At 40.7% G+C, this 19,228-nt stretch overlaps 1 protein-coding gene across 2 annotated transcripts in view; it reads right to left on the bottom strand.

The window, feature by feature from the left end:
• NME7 (NME/NM23 family member 7) overlaps nt 1–19,228 on the bottom strand; it is a 263,016-nt gene that overhangs the window by 211,429 nt on the left and 32,359 nt on the right. Inside the window, exons 2-3 of one of the 2 annotated variants that reach the window (XM_025926224.2) lie at nt 1,293–1,400; nt 362–528 (exon numbers count right to left, since the gene is read on the bottom strand). In XM_025926224.2, the coding sequence (XP_025782009.2) occupies nt 362–528; nt 1,293–1,400 (275 nt within the window). Of the gene's footprint in view, nt 1–361; nt 529–1,292; nt 1,437–19,228 lie in introns of those variants that run through there. The other variant, XM_086693698.1, reaches the window with a different exon arrangement.

Genomic DNA, 19,228 nt, shown 5'->3' with positions numbered 1-19,228 from the left:
GTGTGGCACTCACTACTTTTCTCCTATAAGCCATGTCTGTCCTACACACCAATACTTTTTTATGTTCAAACATTCTCAGCTCCCAGTTAAATGCATGTTATGAAGAAAGATGAGGGCGTATAAAAAGTTTGTATTTTTTTTCTCCAGAAAATAATCACTGCCTAGGATTATGGGCATCACTTTGTTATCTGAGTGAAAAACAAATCACTGAATCTACTCCTCAAAATTCTAAAAATGTCCTAACACTGCATCGGATCACTGAATCAGAAAAGTGTCTATGTTGTAAAAATACAAGATAGAAATTAGACTTTGGTATCAGGACATACATAATGTTTTAAGAATGAAGAAAAGATTTTCTTACTTTTCTTTCCTACTGCCCAGTTGGCGAGCTGTGTATTGATCCCCATAGTCAATTAGCACCAGCTGTCGAGAAAAGACGTTCACTTTGTTGCCTATAAATAAATCTTCCAAGTGAAGATCATCATATTTGGTCCGCTTTAAAAAGGTGCGGTGATTCTTCACATCGTGCTAAAACAAAAGCAACACGGTAAGACAAATAATTCTCCAAAGAGAATGTTAATCTTATTATAAATTAAAAATGATTCTTTATTCTGCTTCATTAAACATTGGCGACATTGTTTCACTTTTGCTACAAATACAAATCACACTTCTTTTAGAACTTCTGTATTTCCTAGTGGAATCCAGTAATAACAGAAAAACTTATTACAAATTTAATACTTTAATAAACCATGAATAGAAAGATTTGTTCATTGCCAAACCATTTCAGCAAATTAGTGCTTACGAAATCCCAGAGAAATTCCAAATTTCAGCTGTCTTGCCTAGACAAAACCCCAGTACCAAAGAGATCTACCTGTAAAAGGGTTGCCAGTGAAGAGACACAACGAAATATGTGCGACTCTTAACCTGATCTTCTTCAATCTGACTCGTTGGAGAGATAACAGCTTTCAATATTGGTGACATATTTAGGGCCATGATAATCTTGATCTGCAACCACTTACCGCCTATTGCTTAATCTAAAACATGAACAATCCCACATCCGTTTTATAAACAAAAGATACGAATTACTATTTTCACATTAAAGATAAAGGTACAAAGTTACCCTCTTGTATTGGAATTCAAACACCAAAAAAAGAATTCCCAGTAATAAAAGAAAAAAATATATTATGAATTTTCAAAAGCAGCGACATAAAAGGCAATCCTATTCCTCTCCCTATCCCGCATTCACTCCCTCTGCTGATGTTTAAGGGGGAAAAAAAAAAAGGCTCAATTACCATTTCAACAGATCCATCCCCTGGGTAAAATAAAAGTTCATAACGTCGAAAAAGTGAAGCATTCGGATCATACCACTCGGCAATGAAAACGAATCTTTCCCCGTGATTCTGCAAAGAAAGAATTAACATCAACATATAAAATATAAGCACTTCTTGCATAAACCATCTACGTTGAAGGCAAGAATTACCAAAGATTTGTTAACAAGTACATCTGTTACTATTTATTTATTACATTCAAGGATTCTTCTTTCAACCATATATCAGTTACCAACATACCTTCAGAAATACTTCCTTCTAATTTCTCATTAAATATCCTCAGCTATCTCAAAGATGACTTATGACCTGCTTAATACTTCACAACCATCCGATCACCCTGAGTAAATTAACAATTTTTTTAGAACATGAGCTCCTGATTGGACTACTGTAATAATTCAGCACATTTACATATAAACAGATCTGAAAGCAGATTTACATATAAACAGACAATAAACTGCTGTGAGAAAAAAATTCTGAGAGGCTAGCTCTCAATTACATGAGATTTTAACTTTCCTAAATTTAAGAATCCAGCAGAATTCGAATATTGTCATCATTTTTAAAATTTTTTTTTTTCAACGTTTATTTATTTTTGGGACAGAGACAGAGCATGAACGGGGGAGGGGCAGAGAGAGAGAGGGAGACACAGAATCAGAAACAGGCTCCAGGCTCTGAGCCATCAGCCATCAGCCCAGAGCCTGACGCGGGGCTCGAACTCCCGGACCGCGAGATCGTGACCTGGTTGAAGTCGGACGCTTAACCGACTGAGCCACCCAGGCGCCCCCGAATATTGTCATCATTAAAGTCATAGTAAACATCCTTTCTTTCCTTCCTAATTTCACACGATAGTATCTTTTTACAGAAATTGGAGAATGTGTTAGTCTAGGTCCTCTGAGAAGCAGACACCGAGACAGGATTACACTTGCAACAATTCTATTCTATTGCAAGAAGGGCAATTCCTAGAGGAGAAAAATGGGGAGGGATCCAGACCACAGTACAAATCTGACTGGAAGGAAGCAAAAGAGAGAAGGGAGGGAGGCATCATTCCAGATTGCTGTACAGTCTAAGGAAGGTTCAGCAAGACTGGCAGGCAGTGCCCTGGCCAGGGAGCCCTCAAGAGTTCCTTGACATCCGGGGACCCGCCTGCTTGAGTCTCCCTGCTCCTCAAAGGCACCAGTTGGGAGCAGCCCTTGGGAAGCGTGTCTTAAGTGCAAAGGCAGCAGCAGATTTCAGAGCACAGCAGGTGGGGCCCTTGCTCATAGCTGACGGTGTGCGAGGTGCATTCCGGTGTGCGAGGTGCATTCCTGTGCCTATCACACCGGATGAAGTGAAAAAAGAAGTCAAAGAATGACCCTCTTTCCTTGACTGTTAAGCAGGACTTCCAATCATGTATGTTGTTAAAAATAGCTTAGCCCCAAAGGTCCTTCATTATAAGGAAAGGAGGACATACAGGACATGTAAGGGAGAAAGGAATCTGGTTTTGTTGCTAATTCTGAACTTAGCATCTGATTCTCTGGTTAGGATACACGGATAGGTTTTTTTTTATGTTTTGTTGATAATTTCTTTTGTGTTAATAATTCCCTTGTATATTCTAATGGTAGAAGGTGTATGGCTAGTTATGTTTATGATTATACTCATAAACTGTACTGTAAAAAGTTTTAAGACGCTATTTTATTTTTCCCACAATCATCCACAAAGACATATTTAAGCAACGCTAATTATTAGCTAAGAGAAAATGAAGGTAAATTAAGAGACATACTATGACATTCGTGAAAGCCTTCCTTCACACATTTTTTTTCATATTCTTACAAACACGGCTTCTTAAAGTTTAGGTTTCACTGTGCGGTTCTAGTGTTGTGGTCCCCTTATAATAGAAAATTTAAATATTACCAGCTTACTAAATTTTTTACTCTCTATATTAAAATATTCACTCACTCGACGACATCATTGAAATATTTCCTTCACTAAAATAAATAAATGAAATTAGAAAATGGAAGAAGTACGGATGCATCTAACTGAAGGTAATGGGGCAGGATGGTGAGGTCAAGGAAAAACCAATGAAACTTGGCATCATTTATCCAGGGAGCCCAAACACAAAACTAACCAATCGTACTGCTTAATCCTGAAGCGGGTAACAGAATTTTGCACAATACGCTATCCAGAAAACAGTTTTAATATAAAGAAAATAAATGGAGGACCTACTGTTTCTGACTGACAAACTAGCTTAGAGCAAACCAAAGCAAGAAGAACTAGAAAGGTGGGATATGAAAAAAATACCTGTCTGAAAACCCTGGGGAGCCTCTAAGGCAGCCAGAATTTGATGATCCCGGATCTGGAAAGGCAGGAAGCTCACTGAGGTGGCCCAACATTCTTTGTGCTGCTTTTACTTGAGGACATGTGTTGAGTCTTATGTCAGCCTGGACAAGAGACAGAGAAGCTTAAGAAGAGCCAGCAGAGGAAAGCTGCCAAGAGGCAGAGAAGCTAGCAGAGCTTCTGACAATGTCACAGGGATATGGAGTGGCCAAGATTTGCGGGACAAAGATCCCGGGGAGAAGGACAACATAGAAAAGTAAGCTCATACCTGTGTTTGTTCTCTAGCCTCACAGCATGGGGAGAGAAAAATGGGTGTCTAAACCCACTAAAGAGGAACTCTCTTAACCCTCCCACCTTTTTGTTGATTCCTGGAGCACAACACTCTAGGAGCACAGGTAAACAAAAGGGTCAACTGTCCCTTACAAAGTTTACAAGTTATATGTTCACTCAACGCTTACTCCTTGACCACACTGAGGGGATACTTTCCCCATTCTAGCTCCCTGCATCTCCTGAAGTTCAATGATAAGCTATCAGATACACCAAGACAGAGAACCAAGAGAAAAAGCAGACAATAGAAAGAGATCCATGAGTAGCTTACCTATATTATCTGACAAAGGCTTCAAAACAATGAAGATAGGTATTAAAAAAATACACTGAGACGAAGAATTTCACCCGAGAGCCAGAATCTTTTTTTTTAAGTCAAGTGGAAATTCGAGAACTAAAAATAACTCTAATATAGCATTCTCTAGCTGGCAAAAAATATCCTCTAAAAAGTAAAGGTGAAATAAAGACATTTCTAGATAAGCAAAAAGAGAAAACTTATTACCAGTGTGCCTGCATTAAAAGAAATTCTAGGGGCGCCTGGGTGGCACAGTCGGTTAAGCGTCGACTTCAGCCAGGTCACGATCTCGCGCTCCGTGAGTTCAAGCCCCGCGTCAGGCTCTGGGCTGATGGCTCGGAGCCTGGAGCCTGTTTCCGATTCTGTGTCTCCCTCTCTCTCTGCCCCTCCCCCGTTCATGCTCCGTCTCTCTCTGTCCCAAAATAAATAAAAAACGTTGAAAAAAAAATTAAAAAAAAAAAAGAGAGATGCACATAAAAAAAAAAAAAAAGAAAAGAAATTCTAAACGCAGTTCCAAAGGAAAAAGGAAAATTATACCAGATGATTCAAGGAAGTTAAAGAAGAACAGTGGAGACGTAAACATGTGGGTAAATCTAAATAAATATTATGCATGAAAATAGTAATAATGCCTTGTGGGATAGAAAATACATAGAATTTGGATGTATGTCAAAATGAATATAAAAGGTGTAAAAGGTAGACGACGTTCATCAAATTATGTACAGCAAAGAAAATATCTCCTACATCAGTTGCTCGACCTGTTCTCAAATTCCAACGAATATTCGTGAACAAGAATCTCTCTTAAAATAATAGATACGTGAATCAGGGACGTTCTGTTCAGTTTTCCACCCTCTATTATGTTAGAATGAATCTTCTCCCTCTCCTACTCCTCAGACAATGGGAAAACATTTCTCAGACTGTTTAACAAATCAGTGACATTCAAACTTTAAGAAATGAATGGCAACCACTAATCATGACAATAACAATAATTTTTAAAGTACCTACTAAGTAGCAGGCTCTTGACACGATCTCATTTCATTTTCACAACAGACAAAATAGGTAGCACCCCTATTTCGTGGACAAGGATAGTAAAACTTAAAATTTTTGAACGCTGGTCCAAGGTTACATAACAAAGAAATAAGTTGGAACTCACTATGCTTTGTCCCATTAAACAGCACTGGCTATGAAAGACGACACAAAAGCCACTATTTAAGAACGTATCCATTCAATGGGCCTCCATCCACTAATGAACTGAGTTATTTATCTACTCCTCCATGTAAAGCTAAATAATTCTAAACAGGGTCAAGTTTGTTGCCTTTATCAATCATTAGGAGAAGATTAATGATTAGGAAATGCAATAAGAGAATCATCTCATTCCCTGCGACATCAAACATATTTAACAAATACTGCTTTTCAATTACATCCCAATTCCAAAATTTTAAGAATCAAGTCAGTGAAGCGTGTCCTTCTAAGATAGCATTGGTGTGTAAAATACCAAAAAATGTTATAAAGCGGATGCTATCTAGGAAATTACAGAAATTATATTGTATTGCCCATAAGTTGCTGCTTTAAATCATTTTCACTGTGAGCATTAGTTATTCTAATGTAGTCATAAGCTCTAAAGGAAAATAATAAAGCAATTACTTTTTTAAGGTAAAGGGGAAAAAAGGCCAACAGAAACCAAAGGTCATACTTTATTGGGAAAAGAATAAAAGAGTTGTTAGCTTTAAAGATTCCCTCAGAACCACCTAATGATTGATGTTGAAGGAAAAGTCTGCAACACTACACAGCACTTAAATAAATCTCTGATAAGTAAGCATCACACAGAAACAGAGACAGAAACTATACCCACAAGATTTCAAAAATGCCTAAAGTTCTATCTGACCTCTTAGATTTTAACCTAGAGTTTCAGAATAGCATCTACACACAAAGAAAAAAAATCCTTCATATTCTCTTGGAAAATTATCCCATTCCTTCATTTATAACTGTGATTTATCTCAACAAGATTATTTAAAACTACATAAAAATAATAATGGAATTTCCATTTATGATGAGGAAAACTAACTCTCAAGCAGGTACTATGCCCTCTATGAAAAAGGGCCAACTATGCCAGGTACAAATTGTATCCAAATGCGATTTAAACTTCACTTTCTGATTTATCTTTGCAGTAGAAAGTCTGGTTACTTCGAAGAATCAAAAGATGCCTCGGGGTGCCTGGGTGGCTCTGTCCAACTCTTGATTTCAGCTCCGGTCATTATCTCACGGTTGTAAGACTGAGCCCTACGTTGGGCTCTGTGCTAGGCATGTAGGCTGTTTAAGATTCTCTCTCTCTCCCTCTGCCCCTCCCCAGCTCGTGTACATGCGATCCTCTCTCTCCCTCTCTCTCCAAAGAAATGGAATGGAATGGAATGGAATGGAATGGAATGGAATGGAATGGAATGGAATGGAATGGAATGGAATGAAAAAGATGTCTAGAGGTATAGCGGTGGGACTTCTGGACTAGGCACGAAACAGGAGTGCACCCGAATGTCCATTCAGGCTAGCCTTTTGCTCGCTGCCTGATATAGACATACCCACACACCTCCAACACCAAAGTTGCCTTTGAAATTTAAACATTTTTATTTTTCAGCTAAACTGAGCAAAGTCTAACAAAGAATGTGATTCCCCTTATATTATTGTCTTTTACTCATTTTTTACTTTACATCCAAGGTAGTTAGCATAGATAATGATGATTTCAGGAGTAGATTCCAGAGACTCATCCCCTATGCATACCACCCAGTGCTCATCCCTACAGGTGTCATGCCCATCACCCCACCCACAACCCCTCCAGCAGCCCTCAGATTTATTCTCTGTATTTAAGAGTCTCATGTTTTGTCCCCCTCTTTGTTTTTATATTATTTTTGCTTCTCTTCCCATATGTTCATCTGTTCTGTATCTTAACCCCTTTTATTATTTTAGTGATGTCAAAGTTGAAAATCATTTTGTTTGAACCCTTCACCTTATGGGTAAAAAAACTGAGGCCCAGTGAATGTAAATGACTTCCATAAGGTTACAGAGCTAGTTCATGACTGAGCCCGACCAGGAAGCTACACGTGCTGTGACTCAGAGACTTCCACGGTACCAGACCTCCAGGGCCAACTCAAGAGATGAGAAACTAACACGGAAGGAGTAACGAAGGGACACCTCCATTTTTGGGTCACAGATCTGAGGAGAACGTCACTGACTGGATGGTCACAGGGACAGTAAGGGTTTCAGCTTCCACCGGACATGGGCTCCTGCAGAGCATTTAAAGATCACACGGTAGCACAAAGAGACTTTTTCTTAAAGTAGCCAAAACATTTTCCTTCTTCTGGACATTCTAAATATAATTTACACATAAAAAGATAATGGGTCCCTCACACTCAAGCGCACTGCGTTCCAATTTTGTAACTAATCACTAATGGGCCATCTAGTTTTTGTTTTCGTTTTGGCATGTCTTTTTTTTAGCGGCACCTTGGCATAGTGAATATTTTAAGCTGAAGGCGCTCGAGAAAACCGCAAAAGAAGAAGGTCACTTTGACCTTTTCCTAAGCCTCTTCCCTGAAACAGGTTATAAATCCCTCGTGTGAGAGGTGCCTTCCCAGAAGAAAGAAGCATCCTTATCTCTCAGGACAAAGGAACATGGGAAAAAAAAGAATCCCAGCAAACAGGCCTTGCTATCCTTATGAAGGCTCCCATATCACATAAAACTTAAATCAATTGATATGTTTTCTCCTATTAATCTGTCTTTGTCAGTATTCAGACATAGCCAGGGACCCTAAGAAGGTCAAGGAAAATGTCTTCCTCCCCTACAGCTCCCTGAAAGGCTAAGTAGAAAGCCAAAAAAATGGAATAGAAGCTTTCAGGCGCTGCACTGGAGGGGGAGGGTGCAAAGAGGGGGAGGGTGAAAAGCCAAATAGACCTTAAGTCACAGAGAGCACAGTGGTTCTGCAAGATGGCAAATAGTAAGAAACAATATGCTGATGATTATGTAAACAACAGCTAAATGTGACTCACAGTGGGGAAACGGTAATCAGAGTATCGAACAAAAAGCAGTTCTGTTCCTGCTGCAAAAGATCAGCATTGAACAACATAATGAGCATTTTTATTGCCAAGGAACTTGGGTGATGATGACCCAAATCTTTAATATTCAATTCAAAATCCTGGACTAGGTAGGGAACAATCGTTCAGAAGGACACTGAAGAGTATGTCAGAAATAGCTGCCGCTGGGGAGTATGTGGTGTGTGAAGGGGTGGCGGGGGCGGGGGCGGGGGCAGTGGGGGTGGGGAGGCTACTTTTCAATGTACACCATTATGAAATGTTCCACCTGATTGATGCTTGTGTTTTTTGTTATTGTTTAATGTCAAGAGGGGTTAAACTGTTTTCTAATTTGTAGTTTTCTTTATAGTTTAATTTTAAATTACACTGAAAACCTGAAGCTGGTCTTTCTTTTTTTCTCTTTCACTATGTAAGAATTTAACTACGTAAACACCCAACAAAGATTAATACTCATCAGTAGACCCTTCTTCACATCGTATTTCATCAATAACCTTTGGAGTTCTCTTCTATTAGCCATACTATAAAATCAGAATGGGAAGACAAAAACAGAAAACAAAGAAACAAAGGAAACAAGCAATGGGTATAGTAACAGGAACGTTAAGGAAACCACCCAAGTGTCCATATAGGCCTCACTACCTGCCCTCTGAAAAGCAGAAGGCAAGGCCATCAGACTATGTACATTACCTTATTCCCATCCACCAATTCATTTATCCAACAAACAGAGCACTTGCCATGTTCTATGTACTATGCCAGGTACTCAGGTATGTCAAGATATGACAATGGCAATTAGAAACAAACACGGTCCTTACAATCTAGCAGCCAGTCCAGCAATTTCGAGGAACTTAGAACTACTGGCTCTGGATTGATTGTTCTGCTCTTTCACAGTTGACTCAGTTAAGAGAAGTCATTTTAATTTTGTACTTAAAATCCATTCTACACTGATATGACTACTCATCAGAATGTGCTGTACAGCATGTTACAATTTTTAATTTCCCTTTGATGGTACGCTTTTTCAAACGTAGAAAAATCTCAGATTGTTTTTCCAAACTTACTTTGTTACACCTAAAAAAGGAAAATGTCATTTTAAAATGTAGCATATGAAAATTGCATCTATTCAAATGCATTCCGGAATGAGTCACTTCCCAGTGCAGCCATTTTTTAAAATAGTCAGATTATACCATGCACATGCTAATGACGTAGGTAAGTTCCTTCCATTCATTTTGAAAACATTTTCCCTTCTCTCAATTCCTTTTAAGAAAAAAAAAAATAGGGGACAACCAACAGAAATAATAATATTCTTCCGTAAAACAGGTGAAATTTAAAAACCACATGTATATTGGTTATAATCATGATAGTGGCTGAACTTGCAGACAATGCTGGAAGAAAGGATAGAATCAGTTGATTCAATACAGTTGAGTTGGTGACATGTGGGCCCGTGTTATCACCTGAAAGTGTTCCACCACCAAATGCCATGTCTCCAGCGCTCTGTTCCCTGCCCACATCCTCCTGTCCTTGCACTCAGGTTGTCCAACTTCTCCCTCTTTCTAGAGTAACGGTCCTTTCACGCATCGCCAACCCACCAGCCTGTCTTTCCTTCACTTCCTTCCTTATCCAGCTTAGGTTCCCTGGTCTGCCATTTCAACCATTATCTTAACAATTCTTCTCATCCAAGACCCAGCCCTAAATGAAGTTAACTAACCTGTGCTTGCTCCGTGCCTGTGTTTTACAGTTTTGTGCCTTACTTTTAGGTCTATGATGCATTTGAGTTAATTTCTGTAAAGGGCGAAAGTTCTGTGTCCATTCAGTTAGGGGTATAGACAGGCAGATACAGTGTTATTTATTCATTGAGGGAGAGAGAGAGAGAGAGAGAGAGAGAGAGAGAGAGAGAGACTTCCTAAAGCATCAGTCTTTCTTAATGGTAAGTAAACATTTTTACATTATAACAAACATATATATTATTGAACAGAATGTAAAACTCATATAATTTCACATAACTTATAAAATAAAATAAGTGATTTTAAGAAAATTCCCCCCTCCCCCCCCACCGCAGTTTTGAAATTCCACGTGAAATGACATTTGAAAGGTAACCAAGTCTTTGGAAAATCAAATCACACCACCCCTCTCTTGGTCACTGCTTAAAGGAAGGCCCAGTCATACACGGACCATGTGAAACTAACAATCTTCTCCAGGCACACATGCCTACCCTTAGTTCAAGAGTAAGTTTATTAAGGGGCGCCTGGGTGGCACAGTCGGTTAAGCGTCCGACTTCAGCCAGGTCACGATCTCGCAGTCCGTGAGTTTGAGCCCCGCGTCAGGCTCTGGGCTAATGGCTCAGAGCCTGGAGCCTGTTTCCGATTCTGTGTCTCCCTCTCTCTCTGCCCCTTCCCCGTTCATGCTCTGTCTCTCTCTGTCCCAAAAATAAATAAACATTGAAAAAAAAATTAAAAAAAAAAAAAAGAGTAAGTTTATTAAGCTCATATCATCAAGTATAATCGTGTCTTGGCCTCGTCTACTTCAATGTTATGGGTCAGAAAGAACCACTGTCCTCCTGATGACCCTGCAGCCATCGCTCACCACATCCTGATTGGACCTGGCCCTATCAGGATTGCGCAGTGCAATGCCTAGACCAAACGGAGTCTGCTGCTGCTGCTGCTGCTGCGATAGTTGCTATGATTCGTGGGGAGCAGTTGGCATGGCCCGGAACTGTGCTGCTCGAAGGGAAGACCCAGGAAACTATTAAGGGCTTACTTTTGGGTCGGCTGGGGAATACTTCAGAATGGCTAAAGGCATGGGCTCTAGAGGCCGACAGACCTGGGCTATGTGGCCTTGGATAAGATATTCGACCTCTCCCAGCCCTGGTTTCCGGATCTGTAAAATGGGACTATTAATAAACTTTCCTCATAGGGTAATTGTGGGGATTAAATGCCTCAGTGTGCGGAAGTCACTTGGGATTTATGTTGCCTACGTCTTTCCAGCAGTGACAGTGGCTTGTAGAGCCATCTGTGACTTTAGAGCTGCACTGGCCTTGTTCTGATATATAGGGAGAGCCTCTCTTGATTTGTGATACTGCAGCCTTGGCTGCAGCAAATCCTACTCAGTAGTTGTTTTTAAGGCCCTTGCAGAAAAATCAGTATGAAGGAAAAAAGGTTTTGTGAAGGACAGAAAAATAGAAATGTGACTGAAATTGTACGTTTATGAAAAGCTACTGAATGTATAGCTTTTCTGCAATAATAAGCAATTTTTATAAAGGACATGTTAATAAATCAGAGTAGGAGCACAGAATCTTGCCTTTTAGAGAGCTCAAAGTGTTCACCAATAAGAAATTGAGCAACAATTTTCTTTCCGAGTTTTATAACATCATCTGTTACCCAATATAATCATTAGGATTATAATTCAAACTTCTCAAAGGAAAGACACCATTGAAAGAATCATAAATTATACCAATATATCAATCAACATGAAACTACTGTTGCAAATTATAGCTGTGAAAAATTAAACCCTGTGCTTTGGCTTAGCACAGAAACCAAAGATATTATGGAAAATAACAATAAAGTATTCCCGTTCTAGAGTTAATATTTAAAGTCATGCTAGATATTATACTTATTAGCAACCAATATGTCCAAAAGAGCAGGTATCACACGTTACCATTTAACTACTCGAAGATGCAAACTACTTATGTGACTAGGTGTCCAGGGCCAAGCAGGAATCTGAGGAGCTACGTCTATGAAATGAGAAGAATATCTGAACAACTGGCCTCCAATTCTACAAAACAAAGCAGAAGTGCTCCACACTTGATTTAAGAGACAGGAATCTTCCAGATGAGAAAGTGCACACCCAAGGCTTCTCTGATATCAGAAATAAAGCACAGAAAATTCTGTCAAATAAATTACCAAAATCTCCATTGAATGACTCACCAGTAAATTAAGGCATGTTTTCAAGTAATTTTTTAGTCCTGATAGTACTAAGCCTGGGGGAAAGGCAGAAGAAATTGAAAGTCATACTTATCTAATCTCACATCAATTATAAATTCAGAAGAAACAAAATGCTAACACGGATGGAAAAGTACTTCATCCAATTCACAAGCGCTCGGGGTGAAGAATGAGTTCGTGCATGTATGTGCATTTGTGTGCATCTTAAGTGAAGAGGAATATTTCTGAATAATACGTGGTAATAGTATGAAATCATCTTCATTGCATTTTAAATGTCTCCAATGTTATGGAGCCACTTAACAAGGAAAAGTCCCTTATTCTTCCAGGGACCTCGTATTTTGGTTAGGCCTCAGGAGAGCATAGGAAAGTACTAAAGACATAGAATTAAAAAAAAAAAAAAAAAAAAACAGGAAAAAGAAAAAGAAGGCAGGAAGGAAGGCAGGCAGCACCATTATTGTTATTTTTAGGGTACCAACTATCATAAGCTTGTATGAATCAGTAGGAGTCACTGTTAACATCTGATTGCTTGTACTGACAACTCTTCCAGTGTTCTCTAACCTGCTACTATTTTAGTTAACCCTTACAAATCTTATTTACCCCTCAGAAAAGTTAGAAATAAATACTGAATTAAGCAGGTAGGGAGGGAAAGGGAGACAAGCTACACAGTTTGTCAGGCATATTTAGAACCCAATCTCAGTTGACTCTTGCCACAAACCTGTCATGGAGGCTCTCCCTCTCACTCTCACCGATGAGAAAGAGGTTCAGGAGGGAAGTTAATTATCCAGGGATTCTGCAGATCAAACACCTAGTCAGGGTCAGAGCTGGGATTCAAACAAAAGTCTGATGTTAAAAATCAATACCCATTTCCAGACATCAAAAGCATTGAATCAAGAAAAGAACCAAGAGTTCTGGATCAACCAAAAGAGAAACACAGATGGGAGACAGTGAGAAAGGTAGCCTGTCTACAAGGTATATCGCAGCACAAAAGCAGACAGTGATAAGAAACTAGAGGTCACTAACAATGGAAGATTAGTTGGGCCTCAATTCTAGAAAAATAGGAACTATTCTAGAGTTGTAAAAGAGCTCTGACAGGTTACTGAAGCACTTCTTACATGTTTCTGACAGTTGCACGTAAGATGTACTACAAGAGCTAAAGCCATCTTGAGAAAGAAGGTATCACAATTCTGCATTCCGAGCTATACTACAAAGCAACAGTAATCAGAACGGTATGGTACTGGCACAAAAACAAATATGTAGATCAATGGAACAGACAGAGAGCCTGGAAATAAACCCATGATTATACATAAGGTCAGTAAACCTACGACAAACAAGGCAAGAATATACAATGGGGGAAAGACAGTCTCTTCAATAAATGGTGCTGGGAAAACTGGACAGTTACATGCAAAAGAATGAAAGCAGGCCACTTTCTGACACTGTACACAAAAATGAACTCCAAATGGATTCAAGACCTGAATGTGAGACATGAAACCATAAAACTCCTAGAATACAATATAGGTAGTAATATCTTTGACATCAGCTGTAGCAACATGTTTCCATATATGTCTCCTCAGGCAAGGGAAACAAAAGCAAAAATAAACTATTGGGACTACACCAAAATAAAAAGGGTTTTCACAGCAAAGGAAATCATCAACAAAACAAAAAAGCAATCTGCTGAATGGGAGAAGGTATCTGCAAATGATTTATTCAATAAAAGGTTAATACCCAAAATACATGAAGAATTTATTCAACTCAACACCAGAAACCCCCAAATAATCCAATTAAAATGCGCAGAGGACCTGAATAGACATTTCTCCAAAGAAGACATCCAGATGGCCAACAGACCCATGAAAAGATACTCAACATCACTAATCAGCAGGGAAATGTAAATCAAAACCATAATGGGGTATCACCTTTCACCTGTTAGAATGGCTAGAATCAAAAAGAAAACAAGTAACAAGTGTCGATGAGGATGTGGAGAAAAAGGAGCACTTATACCCTGCTGATGGGGATATAAATTGGTGCAACCACTGTGGGAAACAGTATGGAGGTTTCTCAAAAAAATTAAAAATAGAAATAACCATATAGTTCTACTACTGGGTATCTACCCAAAGAAAATTAAAACACTAATTTGAAAAGATATATGCACCTTATGTTTACTGCAGCATTATTTAAAATAAGAGCCAAGATAAGAAAGCAACTCAAGGGGCGCCTGGGTGGCGCAGTCGGTTAAGCGTCCAACTTCAGCCAGGTCACGATCTCGCGGTCCGTGAGTTCGAGCCCCGCGTCGGGCTCTGGGCTGATGGCTCGGAGCCTGGAGCCTGTTTCTGATTCTGTGTCTCCCTCTCTCTCTCTGCCCCTCCCCCGTTCATGCTCTGTCTCTCTCTGTCCCAAAATAAATTAAAAAAAAAAAAAAAAAACAAACGTTGAAAAAAAAAAAGAAAGCAACTCAAGTGTCCATCAATAGATGAAGGAATAAATAAGATGTGTGAGATACACACACAATGGAATATTGCCCAATCACACACACAAAAATGAGACCTTGCCATTTGTGACAAACCAGATGGACCTAGAAGGTATTATGCTAGGTGAAATAAGTCACAGAAAGACAAATATCACATGACTTCACTTATATGTGCGATCTAAAAGACAAATGAATAGACAAGCAAAAAGAAGAAACCGACCCATGAATACTGAGAACAATCTGACGGTTGCCGGAGCGGAAAGGGTGAGACGGTGGGCAAAACGGGTGAAGGGGAGCGGGAGATACAGGCTTCCAGTTATGAAATAAGTAAGTCACAAGGATAAAAGGTAAACAGGTACAGCATAGGGAATACAGTCAATGATATTGTAATAGCACTTGTGGTGAATACAACATAACCTAGAGACTTGTTGAATCCCTATGTTGTACACCTGAAACTAATGTAACATTGTATGTCGACTACACCTCATTAAAAAAAAAAAAGATGTGGTGCAAGAGATCAAGGGAAAGGAGTTAGTCAACATCAGATTTCTAGGGAATGAAAATCAGTTCACAGAATAGAAAGGCATGCATAAAAGAAAAAACTGTGGTAGTAACAGTAATATGATGTGGTGCTACGTATTCAAAGACACGGCAGATGTTAGATACCTGTCTGGAAATGTCTTCATTCCACCTCCATTTTTCTGAAGGGTATTTTTGCTGGTTCTAGAATTCTGTGTTCTATAATAGGCATTCAGGAATGCATCTTGAAAAACAATATTCTGGACCCTTCTGCCCCCACACAGTAAATCAAGAGATCATCCCAAGAAACTTTAGTTTTCCAAAAAAAAAAAAAAAAAAAAATGTATTTTTAAAAACCTGAGGGCATTATATATAAATGAGCTATTATATGTCTGAAATAGCACTAGACTTGTAGTTTCTGAAATTGTAAAAACTGAAAATTTTAAGTGCCTGCTGCGTGCATATTTTACACTTCTAGAACTCCAAAGAGTCATTGTTAAGATATAAATACTAATTGCCAGTCATCGAAGTGTCAAATTGAATAGTTCACTCTTAAACAACTTGGAGGTTCGGGCACCCACCCGCGCTCGGTTCAAAACTGAGTATAACTTTTGACTCCTGTAGGAGCCAAGGGCAGGCTGCCCAAAATGTGCCACAATGGCATATTATTTCGAACTGAAGCTACTGGGGGAACAGCCAGTGCCAGGACACTCAGACCCCCTCCCCCAGGCAGCAAATAAATCTCCCTAATGAAAGATGCCCTGCCTGTACTAAGAAGTAAAAAGACATCCTTATCACCAGAGGTGGAAAGTTTAAAACTGACAAAGCTGTAGAAACAAACCTTGTTACTTTCTAACTTCTATCTCAGCCCAAATTCCCCTCAGAATTCCTTACTAATTAAAGCTCCCAAACATGTTTTCCTTACCCTGCCAATTCCTCACAAATTTATTGTCTCTCTGTCTAAAGAACATAGAAACTACCTGGTTTGGTCATTTACTTGGGTCTCAATTTCATTACTGGGCCTCCACGCAAACATACAACTTTGATTTTGCTCTCCCGTTACCGTCTCGTGTAAATTTACTTCTTAGTCCAGTTGGAAGACCTTGAAGGGTGGAGGCAGAATTTTTCCTTCCCGTAAAACTTCACTACTAATAACCTACTGTTGGCTGAAAGCTTTGCTGATGACACAAGCAGTCAATTAACACATATTTTGTACGTTATGTGTATTAAATACTATATTCCTGTAAGAGACTAAGCTAGAGAAAAAGTTATTTAAAACCTCCTAAGGAGGAGAAAGTACATTTACAGTACTGTACCTATATTTATTGAGAAAAACCTGCTTCCAGGCTGTAGGAGTGCTGACGACACTGACTCCATCTTTGGCCCTCCCTCTTGTTCTCCCTTCTGGGACACGTATGGCACCACTCTAAGATAATCACCCTGTGACTCCACCGCCATGCTCCCTGCTCCATAAAAAGCTGGGGATGGGGCGCCTGGGTGGCGCAGTCGGTTGAGCGTCCGACTTCAGCCAGGTCACGATCTCGCAGTCCGTGAGTTCGAGCCCCACGTCAGGCTCTGGGCTGATGGCTCGGAGCCTGGAGCCCGTTTCTGATTCTGTGTCTCCCTCTCTCTCTGCCCCTCCCCCATTCATGCTCTGTCTCTCTCTGTCCCAAAAATAAATAAATGTTGAAAAAAAAATTTTTTTTTAAATATAAAAAAAAAAAAAAAAAAAAAGCTGGGGATGCAGGTCCGGAGGGGGCAGAGGATAAGGGCTCGCACACCGCTGCATTACCCCTCTGCCCAACTGCCCAATCGCCCCTGCCAGTAAATTACCCTGAATAAAGCTCTATCCCGAATGGTATGGAGGGGCTTGCTTCGTTTTTTCAGTGTTAAAGGGCCAGCTCAGTCCGGAGGATACATTACTGACCCTCCCTCACCTTCTAGCATAGGCAGACTAGGCTAGACAGGGGCAGTAGTGATGGCCCGGGCCCCCCAGTGGTGGCGACACTCAGCAGCCTGGTGGCCTCTGCTTGTTAGAGCCACACGGGGGGCCACGGACAGTGAGGTGGGCTTGGAGGCGCAGCACAGCTGGCCCATCTGCCTGGAGGTGTCCCACCGGCTCATGGCTACTGGCAGCTGTGGAAGACCACAGGACCAAGGTGCCACCGAGGGAGTGATTTGTGCCCACCCGTAGGGGGCCGAGGCCGAAGGCCAACCGTGCATCGCCCTGGAGCCTGGCACCAGAAGACTTGGGAGTGGGATACCGGGTATGGGGCGCCATGCACAGCGCCCTCCCTGCCTTCTGGACACATTCCCCCTCTTCAGTCCGGGCCGCAGCACCGGACCCCACTCCACCGCCCCCCATCAGCCCATCGGGTGACGTGTAGCCCTCCCAGCCCTGGGGCCCCAAGGGCTGCTGACAGCCAGCAGCTCTCCTGGGTACTCAGAGGACAGCAGGCCTGACCTCTGCAATGGTCACCTTTCGTTCAGTCCTGTGGAGACTGGGGCAGGCAGTTGTGAGTAAAGCCTTGTAGCTTTTTCTGCCAACTCTTAAAAACAAACAAACAAACAAACAAACAAACAAACAAACAAATGCCGTAAGTGGATCCTGGCAGTTCAAACCCATGTTGCTCAAAGGTCAACCCTGTACTGAGCCCAGAAGATATGAGTGGACAATGCTTACAAAGGTGAATGAATAAGACTGTTGAAGCAGCTTAGAATCTAATTCAGAAAAGACTCAGAATGATTAAAGTCATTTTCTCCATCACAGAACATGCATACAATTCAGGAACAGCTACTTATTACTATATCTCTTCTTTCCCACATGTTTAAAACTTCGTTATAGGGGTGCCTGGGTAGCTTGGTCGGTTGAGCGTCCGACTTCGGCTCAGGTCATGATCTCGCGGTCCGTGAGTTCAAGCCCCGCGTCGGGCTCTGTGCTGACAGCTCAGAGCCTGGAGCCTGTTTCAGATTCTGTGTCTCCCTCTCTCTCTGCCCCTCCCCTGTTCGTGCTCTGTCTCTCTCTGTCTCAAAAATAAATAAACGTTTAAAAAAAAAAACAAAAAAAAACTTCGTTATAATGGTGGCTTTCAAACTTTGTAACTTCTCATCACGGCGCGATACGTCCATACCTGTAAATATATTACTGGCAAATTTTACGCAGCAATATTTATCCTTACTATGTGCTGTGGACTAAGATTATTTTCTATCCTACTTTTTTTAAACACACTGAACTGATTTCATGACGTACAAATAAGGTCAAAAACCTTTGAAAAAACACCATAAACCGCCCACCATCTCCTTCCACATCTTCTCCTTTACTCAGACTGAGCACACTTAAAAAAAAAAAAAAAAAAAAAAAAAGTTTTTCCCTATTGGAACCAAGCAACGACTTATCAGTCACTAAAATAAATGTGCAAAATGGGCGCCTGGGTGGCTCAGTCCGTTAAGTGTCCGACTTCAGCTCAGGTCATGATCTCACGGTTCGTGGGTTCAAGCCCCACGTTGGGCCCTGTGCTGACAGCTCAGAGCCTGGAGCCTGCTTCGGATCCTGTGTCTCCCTCTCTCTCTGCCCCTCCCCCGCTCACACTGTCTCTCTCTCTCTCCTTCAAAAATAAACATTACAAAAAATGAAAAAAATAAATGTGCTAACTTAAAAAGTGACTACAAAGGGGAAAAAAACTGTATTTTCCAAGAACTGGAGGAACTCCTTTTTGAGGGATATTTTAATTCACCTTGGCCACTGGCCCACCATTGCACTGAGTAGACTACTGGCTCCAAAGGGTGAGGACATTATGAACCTGAAGTTCAATGAGGTTGTAAGGAAACAGCATGTGCCACTATTGGGTCGGGACTGTGTGGAACAAGGAGTCACATGGCTTGGCGCCCTCCCAGAAAGATGAGGCAAGAAGGAAGCACTGTTTCTGAATCACTGATCTAAAACAGAGTAAGTGGGAGAGCCGAACATCACTTCCCTGGGGTTACGCTG

The sequence above is a fragment of the Puma concolor genome, chromosome E4 (assembly GCF_028749965.1).
Source record: "Puma concolor isolate L17-30 chromosome E4, mPumCon1.1.hap2, whole genome shotgun sequence".
NCBI classification, from domain to species: Eukaryota; Metazoa; Chordata; class Mammalia; order Carnivora; family Felidae; genus Puma; species Puma concolor.
The sequence above is the reverse complement of the archived record's forward strand: the minus strand, read 5'-3'. Positions and strand labels throughout refer to the sequence as shown.